The sequence below is a fragment of the Quercus lobata genome, chromosome 1 (assembly GCF_001633185.2).
Source record: "Quercus lobata isolate SW786 chromosome 1, ValleyOak3.0 Primary Assembly, whole genome shotgun sequence".
Taxonomy (NCBI): domain Eukaryota; kingdom Viridiplantae; phylum Streptophyta; class Magnoliopsida; order Fagales; family Fagaceae; genus Quercus; species Quercus lobata.
In genome coordinates, this window is record NC_044904.1 from 3,923,536 (window position 1) to 3,947,636 (window position 24,101).

Consider the following 24,101-nt stretch of genomic DNA (forward strand, 5'->3'; position numbering starts at 1 on the left):
AAAACACAAAAAGTCATAATAATAATAATGTAAATTTTGATTGGATGGGGAAAAATACATTTTCACCCCTAACTGATAAGTGTAGCTAAAAAATATGTAAAAAGTGAATAATTGAAAATACAATAAAAAATAATAATTGAAAAGGGGGAAAATAATTAAAATATAGGGTAGCCATGTTGATAATAAGACAAATCACTTGAAATGATGAGAAGACAATTTTTTTTTTTTTTTAAAGAAGAGGAAATTCAAATAAAAGTATAAAAAAAATGAAAAGATAAAAGATTCAAGAATGAATCGACTTGCAAAACAAGCCTACATACAAAATGAATCAAGGATTCACATGATGAACTTCGCTCTTCTACTCACAAGGCGAGTTGTCTCACCTAAATTCGTGTTAATGGTTTCATCATAGTGAGTTTTGGATTTGATCGAGTGTTGTGAATGGTTGATGTGTATATCATTCACCGAACTGACCAAAACTTTTATGAGAACTTTAGAAAGACTCTAGAAAACTTAAGAATAAAAATGAAAATTCAACATATCAAAAATATTAAGTAATTTAGAAATTCAAAAACAAATATAGAGTCATAAAGAGAAATATGACATTTAGGGAGAAACTTAAAAAAATCCATAAATTCATGGAAAAAAAATCAAATTTACATGAGAATTGAGATCTAAAATTCATACGAACTCAAGAAAATTCAAAGAATAGAATAAAATCCGTTAGGATCAAAAGAACCAAACATTACAACCAAAAATAGAAAAGGGTTGAACAAGGTAGATAATGATGAATCTTTTAATAAATTTCTTGATAAATAGAAAATGATTGATCTCTTGATGAAATTCTTTAATGATGGTTTTCTTCATAGATAAATGATTTTCTAGGCAGATCGATGATGACTTTTTTAAACAAGTTAGTCGAGTCAATTGACAGTCGATACAAGGGTTCAAGAATGAATTTCTTCGGGCTCATGTATAGCCTTCCCTTTGAGATCCCTGAGTGTAATCTGACTTCTTCCAAGCTTAGACATGCAGCCCTCCCCTTGCGGTCCAAACGTGTTACCTCACTTCTTTTAAGCTCAGACACGTAGCAAGGAACCTTGAGGTCCATGCATGTGACCTCACTTCAGGCTCAAACTTGTGACATTGCTTCTCCCAGCTTAGACATGTAACATTCCCATTGGGGTCCATGTGTATCTCATTTCTCAGGCTCAAATCAGTACAAATCATCAATCATAGTTTGAAGATGTAGAACCTAAAATAACATTAGTAGAAATTTCAAATTTTTTTTAAATAAAAAAAAAAAAAAGGAAAAAAATCAAGTGACCTTAATTAGTTTGTTGTGCTATGAACAAACCCAACATTTTGGGACTAGGGCTTAGCGGTGACAGTGGAGCCAAAAAACCCAGCTTCAATGTCCATTTAATAAACACTTTGTTTAGGCTCCTCTAAACTTCTTTTGTGTGCTAAACGTTTAGCTTGTACATATAGGTTTGATTCTCTTAGCACAAAATCCAATTCTACTAAAAAGAAAGAAAGGTGTAGATGGCATTGTAAGACAAGTTACAATCCTTTGTTCTGCTCTAGTCTGTGTGGTCCAGAAACACACCTACAGAGAAGGTACAAAAGTAGAAAAGAGAAAACATCCTACTCTACTCTCAAATCAATTCATCTGTCTTTATGTATGGAATATGTATTTGCTGTTAGTAGTATGTATTGCTGCTGATGGTGATGACCTGGTTGAGATCTTCTCTATGGATCTACTCTTTTGTTGTAGGTATAATTCTGCTATACATTTAGAGAATTTTCTTCCTTCTATATGCTTCTCTACCTCTCTGCATAGATAAACAAACATGAATATCCTGATCATAAAGAAACCGTTTGGACTATAAATCTGCAAATTGTAGCTTTTTTATATGATAGCATTCGAGAAACAAAGGAATCTCTTACCCTAGCAAAGTCTATCCCTGCTGCCATGTTGACCTTTATTATAAAACCTACATGGCAAAAGCTTCAAGCCAATAAAAAACCTAAGGCAAAAATATATATCTCAAATTGAATCAACCACCTTACACTCTTATGGGTAATAGCAGGAGAAAAATAGTTTTAATTGAGAAGCACCTTAACATTCAGAAATTATTGCAAAGCCTTGTCACTGGCAGAAGTGGTGGGCAGTAAAGAGTTGTATTCTGAAGATTGAGTAGTTGAGAATGCAGCGCTCTCATTAACCTCCATCGTAGCAGCAGAGAAGTCAGAGAGAACTCCTGCTGATTTTGTAGGAGAAGGCAAAAAGCTATCAGGAAGGACCTGCTCTACATTGCTCCCATGACTATAAGGGAAAACAGAAATAAGAACACAAGGCCAGAGAATGAGAAGAACCCAAAATTACAAAGATGAATTAGCTAGAACCAAAAAATAAAAAACTAAAGTACTACATTCAACTCAAATAAAATAAAGTGTGGTGTTTGCTATCATGGCAGCCTCTCTCTTTATGTGACTATAAAGCTCCATACCTTTTCTGGTTATCAAACTCTTCTGGATTGAAACTCTCCTCCTTGCTGTTGCCACTGCTATTGTTGTGAAGACAAGCTGGATTCACCTCCTGCTTAAGGAGATGCTCAGCAGCTGCAGCAGGATTGTTACTGTGGCCTGCAACAGCATAAAGCATCAATTGCTACCAACTTTCCACGTATTCTCGAATTATAAAGCCACAGTTAATATCAGATGGCTACCAGTCCACAGCTTACCTTCTGCAATTTCTTGAGTGCTGCTGTCGGATGGAATTGTGACATTTTGATTGATGTGAGCATCAGGCTGAGGGGGTAAGGGAATTGGAGAACCAACAGACAGACTGCGGTGGTGATGGGGCATACGATCATTCAAGTCTGGAAGCTGCAGATTCATCATTCTCCTTCCTTGGAGTTCAATGGCCTGCTGTAGTTCAACTTGCTCCTCCAATTTTCTCCTCAATAACATCTCTTGAGTATTATAGAGCATTCTAGCTCCTACAAAAATATTTCAGACTCAATGGATTAATTTTCAAGCAATGCCTGATTCATGAATTACGAATAAGAAAAAGTTCAAAATGCATAATGAACAGAATAGAATCCATTTTAAGCCTTTTCTTTTCAGTACTACCACTCACTCCAAGAACCTAGGAAAAGAAAAAGAGAAAGGATAAAGTAAACACAAAGGAAACGGTCTAGCGTGCATGCTGTCAGCTTACCAACATGGAGGTCATAGGGCTCTCTAGAGTCGAGCCCAGAAGGGCTCAAACAAGGAGCAAATTCTCCCCTCTCCAGTTGCTGTTGTTGATGTTGCCTCCTGCATTCCATCAAAGATCTATAACATCTAAACAAGGAGTGGACAAGACAAGTATAGATAGAAAAAGAGCAAAAATTTCCCATACTTATCCGGAACTTTTCCTTTCTCCTTGTAAGGCTTGACAAGCACACGTGAATCACATATAAAATGAGGATTCCCCTTGGCCAAAATGAGCTTCACAGTATCTGGGTAGACAAATGTAACAAATCCAAACATTCGCTTCTGCTGGTATGGAATCCTTACATCTTGAACTGGTCCAAAATTGCTTAAGAGAGAGATGATGAAAAATTATAATTAATTTCCTTGATTTGACTTTAAATAATGCATGCATGCATGCATCTTAAAAAAAACACATACATTCATCCATTTAGCTTAATAACTTGATATACCTAAACAAAAATATTTTTTCTTAGCCATTCTCAAAACCATTCTTTCAATTGCTAAAGAATGGGTCCCATTCTTGATAGAGCCTACTATTAGTGTAGCCTAAGGCTTAATAAATTAATGTTTATAATCTATTTCACTTGTGTAATTGGTTTTTTTTTTTTTTTTTTTTGCCTATTTTGTTTAGGAATGTAATTCCTTTCTTACTAGCTTAGTAGAGTTCTTTTCTATTCCTACTACAATAATAAGTTTGGGACAATATTTAAGTCACCCAAGGTTCAATATTATTTTATAGTTTGCTTGATTAATAAAAATTCTCTTGGAATTTTTCCAATAGTTTGGTGCTGACTCCAGCCAACCCTAGGTGATGATTCCTAGGTTTGTTCTCTCTTGCTTAGTGTTGATTCCAAGCAAGCCTAGGTGTTCATTCCTAGGTTATCTTTTTGTATCTTTCTATTCTTCAATTTGTTATTGTACATCCGTTTTGGATTTATTCTGAGTCAAAATTTTGCATCAGATCTTGTTACTACATTGGCTTTCATACAGCTTTAACTAATTCAGAGGAATATTTCAGATATCAGAATCAGACACAAATTTAAAGGAACATTCCATATATGAAATATGCAAATTATGCATAACAGCCATAATATTAGAATGAAGATATCAGATAATTTCATGACAAAATTAGTATAGGCCTAATACTGTTCTCTCTCTGAAACATCTATTAATCCAACAACATTGGGGAAAAACAGCAAGTTATAACCATCTCTGCATGACTTGTCCCCCCACCCCTAAAAAAAATATGTAACAATGCGTCTATGACTGGTCATGCTTCCTGCAGGATTTTTCAAATTTTAATAATCATATGTTTTACATGGATTATAACATAATCTTTAACTGTACTGGATAAAAAAAAATCCTTCATTTGCTTTGAAATGGAAAGTGTCTATTTCATGGTGAAGATTTAATTTTTATTGACTCTAAAAACAACAAAGTATAGGTGCCATGTCAGTTAAGATCTCATTTCACCAAACACGATGACACGTGATTTTAAAATGACATGGCATCATGTATACCTTTAAATTTATGAAAAACTAAACCTTCACTGTAAAATGGTCCACCTCCATTTCAAAATGAAATGGAAAAGATCCAGATATGGGTTAAGATATACACAAGCTGTTGTCTGTTAGTAGGTGTATTGTGACTGGAAGAGAATATGGCATCTAAATCAGGCTTTGGGTATAAAATCCCATTGTGGATATTTACTTAAATAATTACCAGCTCTGTCATATTTATTCATTCTCTCTGAACCAGACTCAATGGCATTGGTAAGTTAGTGTCGCTTAAAAAAAAAATCAAAACACAGAAGTTCTACAGCAAAATTGTGGAAGAGGAATAGGAGTAGGATGACAACTTCAATATTTACTAAGTAGATGACTAAGGCTGAAGCAATGATCTCTTTGCACAAAATAGAAGTAGATCCACTGAGATTTGTTTTTTAGGAGGGGGAAAAGGGGGTCAGAACACCATAAGACTCAGAAATTCAAGGATCATAATACCTTTTTTTTTTTTTTTAATTTTTAGTTAACTAATAGAAAATATCAAAAGAATGATAGCTAAAACCCAAACAACATTGTATAGTGGGATATCTTATCCAGGAAGCACAAGTCACAATTTTATAACTACATTTTAAAAGCAATAACACAAGATGATTCACAAACTTTTATCCCTTATAGGGGGGAATTTCAACACAACTCTCCGAGAAAATTGCCAAGCAAAAAAATTGCAACCTAAGTTTTATACACTAAAGTTACAGTTGATGCTGTCCTTGAAATGGAAGGTGACCATAACACAAGCTTAGAGTCCAGCAAAGAGGATGGACATGCATCTATTTTAATGGACAAGGTGATGTCAAGACAAGGATTCCAAAATGTAAAAGATGTAAAGTGGCAAGTCAGTATAAACTTGGACACCAAATGTCAACTCTAAAGTTCCATTGGCAAAAGAAATAAATGTATTGATCAAGGTACAAGAGTAGAAAGGATTATAGCCATGTGTTCAATGTAGGTCAAAGCCCTTACTATAGATCATAATTGTTTATACACCATTGAAGAATGCATGGCTGCCTCAGAATGTTCAAAGATAATATTGCTACTATAAAGGCTTCTAGTATACTACCAATATGGTTCAAAAAAGATTGCCAAGAACGCCTTTCTACAAACAAAGCTATAGTTTATCAAGTTGCACCATTTTGCAGAAGCAAAATCAATTCATCCAAAATAAACACATGATTAAGAAATACAATATATGGAAACTTAATTAATGATGCTGATATTGCAGCAGCTTGGTTCCTATAAGATTATTATAATTAAATAAAGAGTGTTCTACTACCTAAAGTACTCCGAAACATCTTCATCTCTAAAAGTGCTGTCAGCTGGAAAGGTCAAGTATATCTGCCTAGAAGCTGAGTTCGCCTTTTCTGCAGACGCCATTGCCAAAAACTCATTCCTTTCTGGTCGGCACCGGCCAAACTTATAAAAATCTTCCCCCATCATAAAGGCTGCTGCTGCAGCTGCCGCCGCTCTACAATGCATCACCGACAAAATACATCAATAACCAATCCGAAGCTAATATAAACTAAATAAATCAATAACCCTTGTCCTCAAACCCAAAGTTAAAGCTTAAAAAACGAAAATGGGTCTTCACCAATTCATTAATTTGAACCAAACAAACTCCAAACTAACAATAACCTTCATATATTACTAAAACAGAGACAGTAAGTTAAAAGGGAGCAAAATGGGTCAAATCTCAAGGGTACCTCTGGGGGTCATTGTGTTGTTGCAAGAGGAAATTCATGTACTTGGTGTAAGCTGAGTGTGAATGTGAAGGTGACACTCCACCACCAGCCATGAAGTGTTGTGCAGCAGCCAATCTTTGTTGCTGTGCCTGTGCGGCCTTCAATCTCATCATCTCTTCATGAAGTTCGAACTCCTCAAACTTACTAGGTGAACCCACAATGGTGGGACCACCATCCACAGACTCGGCAAAGCCACTACCACTATGCACAAACTTGCAATTACTACCATTTTTGCAAAACCCTCTAGCAAAGTAAAGGCAAGGCTTGTACCCAGTTCCTAAACCGGGTTCTTCTGACCCGAAACACACATCACTAGCCGAGTAACTCCTTTTGTGGAAATGGGTCTCCCCATTATTCCCCGAATGTGCCCAATTGTGCACTCCATGACCCAAATCAAGCAAATCTGAAGACGACGAGTCGTTTAGGAAAGAGAGGTACTCGTTGAGTTGGTGCTCGTCTATGAGCTCAGTGTTAGTGACAGTACCAGCAGCAGCTTCATAACCGTTTTTGTGATGTGGGAATGAAGGCAAAGCAAGCGAGGCGGAGCGAATATTATCGTACGAAAGCAAAGGGCTTGAGTTTGGGCTAATGGGGTTGTTATTGTTGTTTTGCAAAGCAGAAAGCGGCCAGGAATTTGAGGAAGGAGAAGATGGGTTTTTGGGAAAGTCAAAGCCGTTTGGAAGTCTAGGTGAGGAGTGTGAAAATGGGTTGATGTTGGTTGGTCTAGCTATGGGGTTAAGAGGGGAAGGAGAGGAAGGAGTTGAAGGTGTAGACGAAGTGTTTGATGAAAGTCCTAAATGAGTTTTGGCTTTGAGAATGAGCGTGTGGAGATATGCTTCTGGCCCAAAAGCCAACCGTATCAAGTCGTTCTCGCCTAGGTCTTGTATGAGGAGGTAACCCATGATTTTTGAGGCGTTCTCTGGCTCTAAATATTTGATCTTTGAGAACACTACGTTTGTTGCTTCAAGTGGATCCATGGCCTTCTGGGTATTCAGTTTTTTTTTTTGTGTGCTTCTAGGTTTTGGGTTTTCACTCCTAAGAGTGAGAGAGTGTTGGGGTTAAGAGAATCAGTAGGGTTTGAAATATAACAAGCGGGCTTGGTCTAAAGCTAATACTAAACACTCTTACACGCACACACACACTCTCTCTCTCTGTGAATGTGCTTCTCTTTCTCTGTTTCTCTCTGTAATCTCTCTCTATCTGTAAGGGGAAGAGTGTGGTAGATTTCAGATCTACTTCAATGGGTAAGTGTCATTGTGTCTACCAGCACACCCTTGTTGTATTCATGAGGGAGAGAGAGACTGTAAAGATGTGGGTCTTATACATAAAGAGTACAATAATAGTGTGTATACTCTCTCTCCTATACCATATTACTATTAGAGAAAAGTTTTTTTTCTTTTTTCCACTGACCTTTGAATGAAACCCTAGTTCATTGTGGGGACCACTACATAGTTTTTTGACTTTTTTTATTTTTTCTTTTTATTTTTTCCCTTTTTCCCGCTCTTTTATTTGAGAATTTTTTTCTTATGGTGGGAAATAACACCAATAAATACTTTTTAAGATTATTTTTATTTGTTTCTTTCTAATTTCACGAAGTTTGAAACTTTGAACCTGATAACCTTTTCTCTTCTTCACCAACCAGAAATCAAGCATTAATGTCACTCTAACCTGTCGCATTAAGATTTTATCTAGTAATTGTTTGATTGGCATGTTCCGAATTTAAGTGATAGACCATTACACATTAATAAAAAAAATAAATCATCAAGAAATAAATAAATTACCGTCCTTTTATTTTTATTAATAAATTGTTACTTTAATTCATGTCAATTTGATATCGTTTTTGTAGGGACACGATTCTTTTGTGGCCCAATAATGATGTTGGGCTCACACATGAAAGATCCCTCACAATATGATTTGTAGAGAGTGGGCTTGAAAAGCTTGCCTTTGGTCACGGGGCGATGTTCCGGTCTTGATTTTAGAGGAATTCCTGTAGAAAAAAGAGTTGGGTTTGAACATTTAAACCCTACAGCGTCGCATCCTATGGGGTTGGGCTCCTCGGACTTGATCCGATGATCATTAAGGTCTTACCCCGGTTACCCAACGGTGGGGTTTTTCTATGATGTGCATGTCTCATTAAGGTGTTTTCCCCATGGAGTCTCTCTTTCTGGAGGTAGGATCAGAGCCCCCCTCCAGATTCACTTACTTTTTCTTTTATACTAGCCTGCGTTCGCTGTCCTTCGTCCACGTGTAGGGTCAACCTTTACAAGACTGATATTTGTCCCATCAGTCCAATCCCAGAATTGTTGGGGATGGTTGATAAAGCTGAAGAATACGGCTCTGTTAGGTGCAGAGTCTTATCTGGGAAGGGTAGTAAGGATAACTTTCCCAAGATATTTTAGGTATCCTTACAAATTTGTTCCTATATCTCTTTTTTACCCCTCTTCTCAATGGGGTTTGGGTCTGCCGAGGACTAAACTGTCCTCGGCTGCATCTCCGGGCCATAACCTTTTTTGGTTTGGGCCTTTGGACTCCCCGTGAGCAAGTGGGCCTGGCCCATAAATTATTGGGCCCCACAATAGCCCCTCAAAACCCTGCTGTCCAACATCCTGGTTGGAGTGGGGAGTTTTGGTAATACCAAGCCTTTATTGTGACTCACTTAATTCAGCCTTTGACTGACGCTGGCGACTCTTCACCTGCCCAGGAAGTGTACTGGTCTACAAGATGCTGCTCTTAATTTCTTCATGATGCGCATGCCGTTTGGTTATCCGAAGCGCGTCTTTAATATCTTCCCTTTACGAGACCTCCCAGATTTAACGGTTATCGATGGCGTGGGGGAACGAAACGGGTGTATTCTTGTTTGCAGATTTCCTTGGGGATCTGAACACATTAAGTACTCTCCCCTTCGTCCCCCTATATAAAGAGGAGAAACAAGAGTTGTTTCTCCCACAGATGAATTCCTTTAATCCCCCCAAAATTTGAAACCCTTAGACTTCTTCCGGGGTTTACTTTTACTCTCCGGTTATACCTTAACCTGAGATACACTCACCAAAGTAATAAGCAATGAAAAAACCATTGCCCCTCCCAGAAACACCGTGTCCTAACGAAGCTCGAAATGGCTCGGTCAGGGCAAGGATGGCGGAGACTCAAGACTTGTCTCGCCTTCCTTTCAGCCAAAATCCGAAGCAGGGGCTCATCACGTCAAACTCTCGGCGTGACTGAGTCGAGAACTCCCATCATCATAACCAACCGCTCTCTTACGAGCATACCTAATATGATCCCAGTGTGTTAGGAGTCAGGAATGAGGCAGGGACTAAGTGCCTCTGCTTCTTCCTCTCTTTGTTCACTGGTGCCCCCCTCCGCCCCCCTTTCTTAGTCTTCCCAGCACCAGATCCATCCTGGTGCTTTCACTTCTCCCTCTTTTGCTCATTTCTCTTTCTTTTCATCTCTTCCCTCTTCTTCTCCTCCTTCTTTTACTCATGTCCTCCATCTTCCTCATTCATCCCCTCCATCTTCTTCATTCATCTCCTCCATCCTCTTCTTCCTTCTCCTTCGTCTTCTTCTTCCTTCTCCTTCATCTTTTTCCAAAGAAAGTTCTTATCTTAATATGAGCAATACTGAGGCAGAGATTGGAGAGACTTTAAAGACGAGTTTAAAAGACACCTGACTGTTCACTGATCTGTACTGCGGATGTTACCGTTGCCTCGACAGTTTACCTTTTGTATAGGCTTGTTTGAGCCCCTCTTTGTACGTTGTAATAATTTTTCATATTAATAAAAATTGTTGTTATTTTACTTCGCATGTTCTGTCTCTATGTTTTTATAAATTTGCAAGCGCTGCTCGGCACAATAATATAGCATTTGAATCAATGACGACTAAGGCCAAAATACTTGCTAATAAAAAGATGTCACCATAATTTTAATAAAGTTGTTTGTCATAGCAATGCGCACCTATGAATAACGATACTTGCCCGAAACAATGCCGAGATTAGAACTGGATGCTTTATGCGGTATAGGAAGTAATCATTCGAAAACATATCACCCGCAAAAATGAACAGCCCCCTTAGGCTACCGAATAGTGGAGCGTCTCGCCATCATCCTAGCACTCTTATTGGCCTTAACATTTTGCGGTATTTGAGCCGAGGACTTTCCCATCCGGGTAGTTGGTTTCCCCATAGGCTTGAGTCCGAGGACCATGCAAGGCCTTGGTTATGTCCAAAACTTTTCTTTTTTTTTTTCTTTTTTTTTTGGAGTACTTGGTTTCCCCATAGGCTTGAGTCCGAGGACCATGCGAGGCCTTGGTTCTGTCCAAAACTTTTTTGAGTACTTGGTTTCCCCATAGACTTGAGTCCAAGGACCATGCAAGACCTTGGTTCTGTCCAAAACTTCTTTTTTTTTTTTTTTTTTTTTTTTGGTATAGGCTTGAGTCCGAGGACCATAGTTCAGTTTCTCCCTTTCCTCAGGTGTTTCACAAGGTGCTGAGCAGGAGGTTGTCCTCGGCAACGGCTATCCCTCGGCGTGGGCCGTAGTCCCTGGGCCCCCATGCAGAACGGGCCTGGGTCGCGAATTTACTAGGCCCACAGATTAAGAGGTATTTCCGTAATCTTTGGTCACGCGGTACTTTTTGGCGTCCCAGTGTTCGAGGTGTGTCTTCACGAGACTCCTTTAATCTCATGGTTGCAGATGGCGTTGGAAATCGAGCCGCGGACATTTTGTCTGTAGCGTTCCTTGGGACGCTGCGTGAATTAAATGCTACCACCTTATCTTTTTAAATAAATAGGAGAGAAAGTTGCTTTACCTACGCACAAGTCCTTCAGTTTTCTCCCTTAGTATATCATGTTTGAGGCAAGGGTTGGGGAAAAGGAACTCTCTCCGCCACAGAGGCGCCGTGTCCTCTTGAGACTCAAAATAGTGATGTACGGGCAAAGGAGGCATAAATTCAAGAGAATATTCCGTTTCGACAGAGGGGAAAGGGTGTTTCTCCCTCTTTTAGTCAAAATCCGAAGCAGGTTCTGTTCATGCCATAATTTTGGTGTGTCGGAAGAAAGATTCTCCGCCATCAGCGCCTCTGCCTTGTTGCAGGCAAATTTTTGGTGAAGGCTCCTCAACTTCCGGCTCCCTGCATCTTTCCTTCAGCGGTGTGAGGCTCAAGTTGGGTTTCATGCACCTTTTCTTCAGCTACGCTAGCCTGAAGCTGGGCTCTCTCTGCACTCTTTCTTCGACGGTGCAGGCCCCAAGCTGAGTTCTTTTGCTGCCTGAGCTATGGGCATACAAAAGCATTGAGGAAGAACCAGGTCTTGAAGCAGTAGCCAACCCCTCCTCTGTGATACCTCCTCGGCTTTATCTTATTCTCTTGTATCTTTCCTTTTCAATTATGTAGTGAGCTTTGACGTAAGCTGATTCCAGCTTTTCATTGTACGCTGTACTATTTCTTTGTTTCAGTAAAAAGGGAAATTTATTTACTTGTTTTGAATATTATTCTTTTTGCAACACTATTTTGTGAAAGGGTGTGCTCCATGTGTGTGTTTCTTCAATGATACTTAGAGCGGAAAACCTTGAAACGTAATTCAACTAATTCTGATTTACCAACACTACCAGGCATTACGACGATAATTCATAGTAAGTTAAACTTAGGAAACTAACCGAGGTAACAATTGAATATTCTGTGATAAGTGCGAGAATACCGTCCGAGAATGATAATCTCTAAATAATCCATCCGAGGGGTTGACTGAGCAGTAGAGAACTCAGATTGTTTTTCAAGCAACATATTGTTCTATATCGCATCGATCCCTTTGGTGCTGCAGATCCGAAAGCAGACTTGAGAATCCTCGCAATTTAGGAACTAACCCAATTGTTAGTGGAGAGTTTCCCTCGGATAAATCCCAAAGTCCATGTAATGTAGTTTTTCCTTACAAGTAGTTGGTTTCCCCAAAGGCTTGGGTCCGAGGACCATGCAAGGTCCTGATTCTGTCCAAAATTTGTGATTTTTTCTTTTTTGTACTTGGTTTCCCCATAGGCTTGAGTCCGAGGACCATGCAAGGCCTTGGTTCTGTCCAAAACTTGTGATTTTTTCTTCTTTGTACTTGGTTTCCCCATAGGCTTGAGTCCGAGGACCATGCAAGGCCTTGGTTCTGTCCAAAACTTGTGATTTTTTCTTCTTTGTACTTGGTTTCCCCATAGGCTTGAGTCCGAGGACCATGCAAGGTCTTGGTTCTGTCCAAAACTTATGAGATTTTTTTTTTTTTTTTTTTTTACTTGGTTTCCCCCATAGGCTTGAGTCCGAGGACCATGCAAGGCCTTGGTTCTGTCAAAACTTTTTTGTACTTGGTTTCCCCATAGGCTTGAGTCCGAGGACCATGCAAGGCCTTGGTTCTGTCCAAAACTTGCGAGATTTCTTGTTTCTGTCTAAAACTTACGGATTTCCCCATAGGCTTGAGTCCGAGGACCATGCAAGGCCTTGGTTCTGTCCAAAACTTGCGAGATTTCTTGTTTTGTACTTGGTTTCCCCATAGGCTTGAGTCCGAGGACCATGCAAGGCCTTGGTTCTGTCCAAAACTTGCGAGATTTCTTGTTTTGTACTTGGTTTCCCCATAGGCTTGAGTCCGAGGACCATGCAAGGCCTTGGTTCTGTCCAAAACTTGCGAGACTTCTTGTTTTGTACTTGGTTTCCCCATAGGCTTGAGTCCGAGGACCATGCAAGGCCTTGGTTCTGTCCAAAACTTACGAGATTTCTTGTTTTGTACTTGGTTTTCCCATAGGCTTGAGTCCGATAACCATGCAAGGCCTTGGTTCTGTCCAAAACTTGCGAGATTTCTTGTTTTGTACTTGGTTTCCCCATAGGCTTGAGTCCGAGGACCATGCAAGGCCTTGGTTCTGTCCAAAACTTATTTTGTACTTGGTTTCCCCATAGGCTTGAGTCCAAGGACCATGCAAGGCCTTGGTTCTGTCCAAAACTTATTTTGTACTTGGTTTCCCCATAGGCTTGAGTCCGAGGACCATGCAAGGTCTTGGTTATGTCCAAAACTTATTTTGTACTTGGTTTCCCCATAGGCTTGAGTCCGAGGACCATGCAAGGCCTTGGTTCTGTCCAAAACTTACGAGATTTCTTGTTTTGTACTTGGTTTCCCCATAGGCTTGAGTCCGAGGACCATGCAAGGCCTTGGTTCTGTCCAAAACTTACGAGATTTCTTGTTTTGTACTTGGTTTCCCCATAGGCTTGAGTCCGAGGACCATGCAAGGCCTTGGTTCTGTCCAAAACTTGTGATTTTTTCTTCTTACTTGGTTCATTTTTCGACCATAAGCCCCTATACCAGGGCGGGGAAAGTTGGCTTGAGGCCGGAAGCCCCTAGAGATGCCCGCGCCCTTGGCACTGCAAGGCGTAGCCCCTAGCAGAAGTTTATGTCGGAGCAACAACTGTATGTCGCCGGAGACGGAGGAAACCCCAAGAATTTCCGCTTACTAGAGAGTTGACTCCACCGCCGCCTGCGCCAACGCGCAAGCTTTCCCACAGACGGCGCCAATTGTAGGGACACGATTCTTTTGCGGCCCAATAATGATGTTGGGCTCGCATATGAAAGATCCCTCACAATATGATTTGTAGAGAGTGGGCTTGAAAAGCTTGCCTTTGGTCACGGGGCGATGTTCCGGTCTTGATTTTAGAGGAATTCCTGTAGAAAAAGGAGTTGGGTTTGAACATTTAAGCCCTACAGCGTCGCATCCTATGGGGTTGGGTTCCTCGGACTTGATCCGAGGATCATTAAGGTCTTACCCCGGTTACCCAACGGTGGGTTTTTTCTATGATGTGCATGTCTCATTAAGGTGTTTTCCCCATGGAGTCTCTCTTTCTGGAGGTAGGATCAGAGCCCCCCTCCAGATTCACTTACTTTTTCTTTTATACTAGCCTGTGTTCGCTGTCCTTCGTCCACGTGTAGGGTCAACCTTTACAAGACTGATATTTGTCCCATCAGTCCAATCCCAGAATTGTTGGGGATGGTTGATAAAGCTGAAGAATACGGCTCTGTTAGGTGCAGAGTCTTATCTGGGAAGGGTAGTAAGGATAACTTTCCTAAGATATTTTAGGTATCTTTACAAATTTGTTCCTATATCTCTTTTTTACCCCTCTTCTCAATGGGACTTTGGGTCTGCCGAGGACTAAACTGTCCTCGGTTGCATCTCCGGGCCATAACCTTTTTTGGTTTGGGCCTTTGGACTCCCCGTGAGCAAGTGGGCCTGGCCCATAAATTATTGGGGCCCACAGTTTTCATTATTATATATTATAAGAATTTTGTAGTATTGTACTATTTCTTTTTATAAAGAAAACTACAGTTCTAATTCAATAATCCTCTCATTCTTGTAGTAATTAAATTGAGGTATTGGAATTTTAGCTCTAAAGAAACACTTTAAAATAGATTAGGATAATTCTCTCTATCTCTCTCTCTCTCTCTCTCTCTCTCTCTCTCTCTTTATATATATATATATATATATATATATATATAACCATATCAAAAAAATAGATAATATAAACTTACAAAACTATTAGTATTATCCCTTGAATATTAATTATTTCAATTCTTTCCTTTATTTTCATAATTAAATTGATTTGGTCAATTCAAATTTATCATTATACGATGATTTATAATTTCTAATTGAAAAGATAAATGGGAGAAAGGGAGAAATTCGAAAAATAATAATAATAATAATAATAATAATTCAAGTAAAATTTATTAAAATATTCTTTTTCTTTTAGAGGATACGAAATTACGAATACGAATAAAGCACTTTACAATGAAAATTTCTAATTTGTTGAAAAGGACATGAGTGTCAGAACAGCAAACAGCCAAAAAAGAACATTGCAAAGACGTTTTTTTTATAACAAGTCGTATTAAAATGTTCAAGTCCTTAATTTGACTTATTAGTGTGTATTTCTTTTATGCATTTTTGGACCATGGCTTTGAATTTTGCTTTTCTACATCTTCTCCAATCAGATCGTGTCATTAGATTTTGCTTTTCACTTACCTTTTAAATTTTATTCTTATCCATCACGCAAATACAGATTCAAAACCTTCACAATTAGGAGGGATAATTAGGTTGGGTCTTATTTGATATTTTATTAAACATATAGCAAATTTTTTGAATTTTAATTATTGTTTTATCAATTGGACGTAGTGTTGCAAAAGATTATGCATTAGTATTATATAATTTGCTATCTTAGCAATTCAAATTTCTCAACAAAATTTGAATTGAAAAATACCAGTGCAGCTTTGAACTAAATTAGGATATCATCTCTGCAAAACAAATTTATTACAATTAAAAGAATCTAGATTGAGAATAAAATGGCTATTTAATAGCAATTTTATAAAATTAAAAGTTTGAAATGAGAGCAATTACTCAAGTAGAAACGGGAAAAGATAGAGGGATATTTAAAATAATATTGCAAGGAAGTAAATATGATATTTTAATTAGAGAAGTGATGATATAAATACTACCAATTTTACTCCATGTATTTTAAATACAACTTCAAAAAAGTAATTAATAAAATTGTTTATTACATTCTATCAATTACATCTTTCACATCATTTTGTAAGTCTTATATATAACTTTTTAACATTTTCTTTTTAGTTAAGGTATAATGGCCAGGATAGCCCAATTACTAATTGACCTCAAAGTTTTTTTTTTTTTTTTTTTTGGGGGGGGGGGGGGGGGGGGGGGGGGGGGGGGTATGATGTAATTAAATGACTTAATTAAACAATTTACTACTATGTCTTATTATTCTTAGATGTAGTTTCTTAAATGCCATGATTAAACAATATCTTATATCTTATGATTCTTAGATGTTATTGTCATTAATTAAACGATTTTTAAAGAAGTTGTGTCTTAACTTTTGACTACATCACCTTTTGATTATAAATAAAAGCGAACAAAAATGCATCTCGTTTGTTTTTTCAGTCTCTATATAATTATGCATCATAATGTAGTTATAAAAAATGCATGTCATATAAGATTTTGTTCTTACTTATTTAGTTTGAAAATTAGTTACTCATTTATATTTATCGTTATATATTTTAAGTAACATTTTTTAAGTCTTTTTTTTTTTTTTAACAAATGTGGATGCCTTTAATTCTTAGACTACTTAACTAATCCTTTAAATATTGTATTATTTGTGCATTTCTATATCCTTATCTATGAAAAAAAATGTGTAAAGATTAGAAAATGTTTTAATAGATTTTTTTTTTTTAAATTTGTTTTGCGGTTTTTGATATAATAAAGAATTCTAAGGCACACCCAACAAATTAATGATAACAAAAATAGCAGGAATCAAATCCATTTCCATGTTTGAGGTAGACCGAACACAACAGGTGGCTTGCTAACTCCTTGATCGTAATATCTACTATTTTTTATAAGTGGACATAATGGAGTTCAATTATATGGCTAAATAATACATAAAAAGCTCACTCTCAAAGAACAAAAAAAACAATACATAAATAGGGGGAGAAGAAGAGTTAAAGACAAGCTTGTGCGTTCAAAATTGCTCATTTAATTAGTGATAATTTAAAAAGTTGAATGTAATGAGAAGGAAAATGTTTCTCATTTTTTACTTCCATGTACCTAATATATACTCCATTGAAAATGGACTATGCTAATTTATCATTCACTTCTATTTTTTAAAGCCTATTTCGCCTGCTGCGTGACAATTTAGGATCATGGTTCAAATTTTCCTTCTATGTTATTTATAAGTATTGATTTAATTATTTAAGGGGGGAAAAATAAGGAAAAACTCCTTATATCATGTTGTATAAACTAAAAGAATATGAGGAAATTATATACCCACATTTTTTTATACTACTACTACTAATTTATATTCAAATTTGAAAAGAGGGTGTATATCATAAGTTATTTTTGAATTAAAATTTTGACCATAAGATTTAGAAATTTAAAATGTACATTACAATTTACAACTACCCTGTAGTTTTAAAGATAATGACAAATAACCCTTTAATTTAGCTATCCCTGCCTTTCAAGTAAAAAAATAATAATACTTTTTTTTTTATATATATAAGAAATTTGTGACCTCACTTTTGATTAGACTATGAAATATTTTGAAAATTTTATAGACTGATAGTATAACAAATTAAACATAAGATTTTCATCTTTACATGAGCCAGAGTCTAATTAAGCTATGTTTAGTTCAGTGGAAGGAAAGGGAAGAAAAAAGAAAGAAAAAGGTAAAGAAAAGAAAAAAGAGTGGAGAATTAAAGTATTTTTTCAAGTGTGTTTAGATATGAAGAGAAAGAGAAATTTTTTTTTACATTTTCACCCTTTTTAAATTATAAATTAATAAGGATATTGTAGTTGCACGATTTTCCTGGCCCAAATTCTATTGATTAGGCCTTGGCCCAAGGCGCAACCCACAATAAATATTTGTAGAGGATGGGTCAAAGAACTTAGCCTCAGTGAGCCTATTCGGTCTGATACATGGACAGTATTGTTGTAGAAAATAAAAACACAAGAAGGAATCTCTAACGTATGATTCTATTTCTTCAGTTCCGAATACAGTTTTTCCGTCCCCTTTCTTTGAGGAACTCCACTACATTATATAGCTTTCCTCTTCTCATCTTAACCTTACACTTGTTGATCATCTAAGCATCTACTTGAGCATCTGTCCCATCAGACGCCCTTATCACTCCCTTTATGAGTTGCAGAGGCCAAGGTAGTACTGTTCAGGGGTCTTTTCCTCATTAATGCGGCCAAGAGGGTGGTTGGGGCGCAATTAATGTGGTGGTGGCAGCTTTCCATGAGATATTTTGGATTTTATTCATTTTATATGTTGGGAGGATGAACTGAAATGGTTGGGGAGAATTCCTCGTTTGGGTTTCGTAGCGTCCGAGGAGGAGTTACTCCTCGGACAGGTTTCCTTGGCGCTATTGGGACTAATGCTTTATCTGTGGTTTCTCTTCGGACAGGATGCTCCTCGGACGGGCCTGAATTTGGACTAGCCCATTATTTTCGGGCCGGGCTCCACAATAGCCCCTCAAAACTCCGGTTTTTATCTCCTTCCGAGGAGAAAAGCGGGGTTTTGATGCTAGTGAGAGGATGGAAATAAAGAGAGCTTGGGGCGCGCGTGCGGACCGTTACTTTTTACGAGGCGCGGCCATTAACTTCTGGAGGCGTTATATCCCCCTCATCCAACGGTGTGGCGTGGATCGAACGGTCATCGTTTCTTTCTCGTACTTTTAGGCAGGAGTGATCTTGTCTCTCTCCTCCCGGCTATATAAGACATCAGAGGGGTTCAGTTCCTTCTTTTTATCTGCATTTCATAATCCTTAAAGGATTCCAGAGAACTCCATCGAATCCTAGAGATATACGAACACTTGCGACCGTTACGCCACCGTAGCCGTTTTTCGTGAAGCGTTTCCTCCAAGAGAGATTTCCAGGCGTCCCATTGAACGTTTTGTGAAGGTACCAGTAATTTTCGTTCATTTCGCCGTTTCAATTCCCTCCTCAGACTCTATTTTTCTTCTCAGTCTTTACCCTCATTCCTCCAGTTCGGCTCAGATGGGTAGATTCGAAAAATTAGTGAAAACTCCAGCCGCTATGGAGGCTTTTAGGGCAAAATACCACATTCCCCCGGGGGTGGGGCTGCAGTACTGTCCTCTTGAAGGAGTATTGACAGATAGAGACGAGGGAGAAGTTGTTATCCCCATGATTGCTTTCATAGAGGGAGGGATGACACTTCCCATGCGTAGGATTACAAGGGAATACCTGTTCAACCATAGGTTGACGCCATATCAGTGTGCCCCGAATATGTTCAAGATACTAGGCTGTGTAGATGTTTTAGACGAGCGGATGAATCTAGGCCTCACTTGGCACGATGTGGCTTATCTGTACGAGTGTCACCGCCTCGGGGATGAAGGGTATTATCTCAAATCCCGATCCGAGGTTGTTAGGTTGATCTCTTGCCTCCCAATATCCAATAAGACCGTGAAGAACGACTTCCTTATTGCTTCAGGGGAGTGGTTCGATGGTATTCATTGTCCAACTCGGGCAGGAAACCCAAGTGCGACGTCTCTAGGGCCAATCCTTTTTGGGAAAGGATTTAGTGTTGGGGGGTTATTTTTCTCGCTTCCTTTGTAATTGGAAAATTTCATGAACTAACCCCACTTTTCTTGGCTGTTTGCAGATAAAGTTCACGTCGCTCTTCGGATAAACTTCGTGAACGTGCCGGCGTTGAACTACCTTCTTAGGTCGGAGATTTACGTTACCAAGGACGGACAGTTGCGTGCGGCCCATCTGATTCTGGGCTATCAACCTCTGAGCAGCTCTTTCCAGGCTATCGGTCACGCTATAAGGGCTGGCAGTCCGAGGCTGGCTAGGATTGACATGTCCAAGGACGGGTTCTTAGCTCAACACGATCTGCCACCAGTTGTGTTGCCCGATGTTAGAAATCCCTACTTAGCAGAGCAGCTACCTCCGCCAAACGAGCCTGGTGTTGCTATTCCAGTTGAAGAGGAAGATGAATCATCTCGTCTTTCCATTGAGGAAGAGATAGACGAGTTTTATTTTGAGGAGGAAGTTCAGCAAACCCCCTTGGTGGAGCTTTCTGATCCTGAAGGAGAGCGGGACCGACATTCCACAGTTGGCGTTCCCTCAAACGTCATATGCTCGGACGATACTTCGGACGAAGAAACAGAGCCCATGGCAGGAAAGGGAAAGACTCTAAAGGAGTTGATGGCCTCCCGAGGGAAAGGGCAATCATCGAAAGGTCAGTCATCAAAGGGACCAACTCCGTCACAGGTCAAGACCCTCCCTCCTGTGGCCCCTCAGGACACCTCGGACCTTGGCCTTAAGGTTAATCCGGACTTAAAGAAGAAAAGGCCGGGTGACACTCCTGAGGAGGGCAAGGTGGTTGCCCAGCCGACCAAGCAGCAAAAAACCACTCGCGCGCCAAGGAGCAGAAGGGGCAACTCCTCGGAGAGCGGGGATGAGGAGAACCTTGCGGAGGTACGCGCTACCCCGCATGTATGGAGCCCCAAGTTGGAGCTGGATGGGGTTGCCATCCCCTACAATGCTTCAGTCCGAGAGTACAACCGAGGCCGGGCAGGGTACGTGGCCGAGGCCTTAGAGCAACCCTTACTCCTTCCTCGGGACATGGAGGCTTATAAGCGGTTCTCTCAACCCGAGATCTTCCTATCCCTTAAAAGGGGTCTCGCGATAGTAAGTAATCCTTCTACTGTTTCATTAATTTATTTGACCTTGTTAGATTTTTTAAAGTAATCTTGTTTCGTTCCATGTATGGAGCCCCAAGTTGGAGCTGGATGGGGTTGCCATCCCCTACAATGCTTCAGTCCGAGAGTACAACCGAGGCCGGGCAGGGTACGTGGCCGAGGCCTTAGAGCAACCCTTACTCCTTCCTCGGGACATGGAGGCTTATAAGCGGTTCTCTCAACCCGAGATCTTCCTATCCCTTAAAAGGGGTCTCGCGATAGTAAGTAATCCTTCTACTGTTTCATTAATTTATTTGACCTTGTTAGATTTTTTAAAGTAATCTTGTTTCGTTCGTAGATTACTCAGCAAGTATTTGTGGCTGAGGAATTTTGCCGCGGTAACCGTAATCGGGCTGAGGTTGAGATCCAGGCTCGGACGGAGATGGAGAAAACCTTGGGGTCCCTCAAGCACGATCACCTTGAACTCACGAACAAGTTCAAGGAGTCGGAGAACCGGCGCAAAAGTGCAGAGGCTGGTTTGAAGAGTGCCGAGACCCAGGCGGAGGACCAGCGCAAAGAGCTGTACTCGACCCAGATTTACCTCGCCACCGAGAAGCAGGCAGTGCAGGATCTCAAGACTGCTCTGCAAAAAGTCGAGGATGAGCTGCGGCAGGTCAAAGAGGAGGCCCAGCTGATCCGAGAGGCTACAGAAGCTGAGAAGAATGCCGCTCGCTAGCTCGGGGCCGAAGAGACGGAGGCCAGGCTATCCGAGGAGATCCTCGAGGTATGCCGGGACTACTGCAGCATCTCATGGGCCCGTGCCCTTGATGCTGCAGGAGTTCCTGCCGATTCAGCGCTGAGACTGCCCGAGAGCATTTTCTATCCTGAGGAGATCCGAGCGAATCCTGACGGCGTCCAAGTGGCCTCCGAGCAGGATCTGGTGGTGCCTGATGCCGTCCCTGTTCCTGATATGGCGAAGGATCCTGCCACGGACTCTACCACCGAGGTTCCTCCTCCTCAACCCGAGCAAAAAGAAGATCCTCCTGTTAAGGCTTAGCTTTTACAATTTTTTATACTTTACTTTTTTTTTAATGAGAGTAGTCCTGTTTTTGCGCTCTTTGTAAGGACCTCTCCTTGTGTTTTTCTCGGAATATTAATATAGAATGTTTGCTTTGCTTTCTATGGATGTGTGCTAGTACCGTTTCCCCTTTTTTTTTTATAAACGTTTGCAACGATATGGATGAGTGTAAAAGCTCAAGATAAAAAGGGTTGTTGGGCAACGAATTTGAATGAGGGTTGCACTGGTGCTAGACTGTGCGCACGCCTTAGAACGGTTTCCCTTAAGCAACAATCTCCTGATCTGTCATAAGTAATAATTTCCCCTAAGTCTGTGGTCCGAGGAGCCATGCAGGACTTAGGTTCTGTTTAAAACTTATAAAAATTGTCATGAGTATTAATTTCCCCTAAGCCTGTGGTCCGAGGAGCCATGCAGGACTTAGGTTCTGTTTAAAACTATGAATAGTTGCCTTAAGTAATAATTTCCCCTAAGTCTGTGGTCCGAGGAGCCATGCAGGACTTAGGTTCTGTTTAAAACTTATAAAAATTTTCATGAGTATTAATTTCCCCTAAGCTGTGGTCCGAGGAGCCATGCAGGACTTAGGTTCTATTTAAAACTATGACTAGTTGCCTTAAGTAATAATTTCCCCTAAGTCTGTGGTCCGAGGAGCCATGCAGGACTTAGGTTCTGTTTAAAACTTATAAAGATTGTCATGAGTATTAATTTCCCCCAAGCCTGTGGCCCAAGGAGCCATGCAGGACTTAGGTTCTGTTTAAAACTATGAATAATTGCCATAAGTAATAATTTCTCCTAACTCTGTGGTCCGAGGAGCCATGCAGGACTTAGGTTCTGTTTAAAACTTATAAAAATTGTCATGAGTATTAATTTCCCCTAAGCCTGTGGTCCGAGGAGCCATGCAGGACTTAGGTTCTGTTTAAAACTATGAATAGTTGCCTTAAGTAATAATTTCCCCTAAGTATGTGGTCCGAGGAGCCATGCAAGACTTAGGTTTTGTTTAAAACTTATAAAAATTGTCATGAGTATTAATTTCCCCCAAGCCTGTGGTCCGAGGAGCCATGCAGGACTTAGGTTCTGTTTAAAACTATGAATAGTTGCCATAAGTAATAATTTCCCCTAAGTCTGTGGTCCGAGGAGCCATGCAGGACTTAGGTTCTGTTTAAAACTTATAAAAATTGTCATGAGTATTAATTTCCCCCAAGCCTGTGGTCCGAGGAGCCATGTAGGACTTAGGTTCTGTTTAAAACTATGAATAGTTGCCATAAGTAATAATTTCTCCTAAGTCTGTGGCCCGAGGAGCCATGCAGGACTTAGGTTCTGTTTAAAACTTATAAAAATTTTCATGAGTATTAATTTCCCCTAAGCCTGTGGTCCGAGGAGCCATGCAGGACTTAGGTTCTGTTTAAAACTTATAAAAATTGTCATGTAGACCAGCAAGCAGTGGATAGCCATGAAACAAAATGTGGGCTAAGCCATTTTCATTAATAACAATATCTTCTGAGGTTATTTACATTCCATGGTCGAGGTACAGTTTTTTCATCCAAATCTTCTAGGTAGTAGGCGCCTATTCTGGCCATGGATGTGACACGGTATGGTCCCTCCCAATTGGGGCCCAACTTGCCCCAAGAGGGGTTTTTTGCGCTGCCAAGAATCTTCCTCATCACGAGATCACCTGGACCCAGAGGCCGCAGTTTGACGTTAGCATCATACCCTTGTCTCAGCTTCTGGTGATAATAGGCCATATGAATCATCGCTTTTTCCCTTCTTTCTTCGGCTAGGTCCAGACTCCTTTCCAATAACTCGTCGTTATCGTTTGGGGTAAACGATCTAGACCTTAGTGTGGGAAAGTTGTTCTCGATTGGGAGCACGGCCTCAGCCCCATAAGTCATCGAGAAGGGGGTCTCACCGGTCGATCGTCGCGGCGTCGTCCGATAGGTCCATAAGACGTGGGGGAGTTCTTCTACCCATCTCCCCTTTGCCTCATCCAGTCTTTTCTTCAGCCCGTTCACTATGACCTTGTTCACGGCTTCGACCTGCCCATTTCCTTGAGGGTAGGCGGGGGTGGAGTATCGGTTAATGATTCCAAACTCGCGGCAATACTCCCTAAAGTTCTTACTGTCGAACTGCAGACCATTGTCGGAAATGAGTGTATGCGAAGTCCCGAAGCGGGTGATGATGTTCTTCCAGATGAATTTTTGGGCGTCCACGTCCCTAATGTTGGCCAAAGGTTCAGCTTTCACCCATTTAGTGAAGTAATCAGTTCC

General features: G+C 40.0%; 1 protein-coding gene across 2 annotated transcripts; it reads right to left on the bottom strand.

Annotated features, from left to right (window-relative positions):
• Positions 1–1,391: 1,391 nt before the first annotated feature.
• LOC115974990 (zinc finger CCCH domain-containing protein 55-like) lies at positions 1,392–7,895 on the bottom strand. Of its 2 annotated transcripts, none has more exons than XM_031095615.1 (9): positions 6,527–7,895; positions 6,100–6,291; positions 3,410–3,589; positions 3,227–3,324; positions 2,748–3,005; positions 2,514–2,649; positions 2,122–2,329; positions 1,951–2,030; positions 1,392–1,835 (listed from the first exon to the last, which is right to left on the bottom strand). In XM_031095615.1, the coding sequence occupies exons 1-7, from the start codon at positions 7,540–7,542 to the stop codon at positions 2,137–2,139; spliced, it is 2,073 nt and encodes a 690-aa protein (XP_030951475.1). In that variant the 5' UTR covers positions 7,543–7,895; the 3' UTR covers positions 1,392–1,835; positions 1,951–2,030; positions 2,122–2,136. The 2 variants fall into 2 exon arrangements, with proteins under 2 accessions (XP_030951475.1, XP_030951465.1); XM_031095605.1 differs by having other exon boundaries at positions 1,951–1,997; positions 6,527–7,894.
• Positions 7,896–24,101: the final 16,206 nt, after the last annotated feature.

Excerpts from the sequence above, each read along its gene's own strand:
- LOC115974990 (XM_031095615.1), bottom strand. The coding sequence starts at position 7,542 with ATGGATCCACTTGAAGCAACAAACGTAGTGTTCTCAAAGATCAAATAT. Across the intron at positions 3,590-6,099 it reads GATGTTTCGGAGTACTTTAG|CAATTTTGGACCAGTTCAAG; the intron begins GTAGTAGAACAC and ends CTCTCTCTTAAG. Across the intron at positions 2,650-2,747 it reads CACTCAAGAAATTGCAGAAG|GCCACAGTAACAATCCTGCT; the intron begins GTAAGCTGTGGA and ends ATGCTGTTGCAG.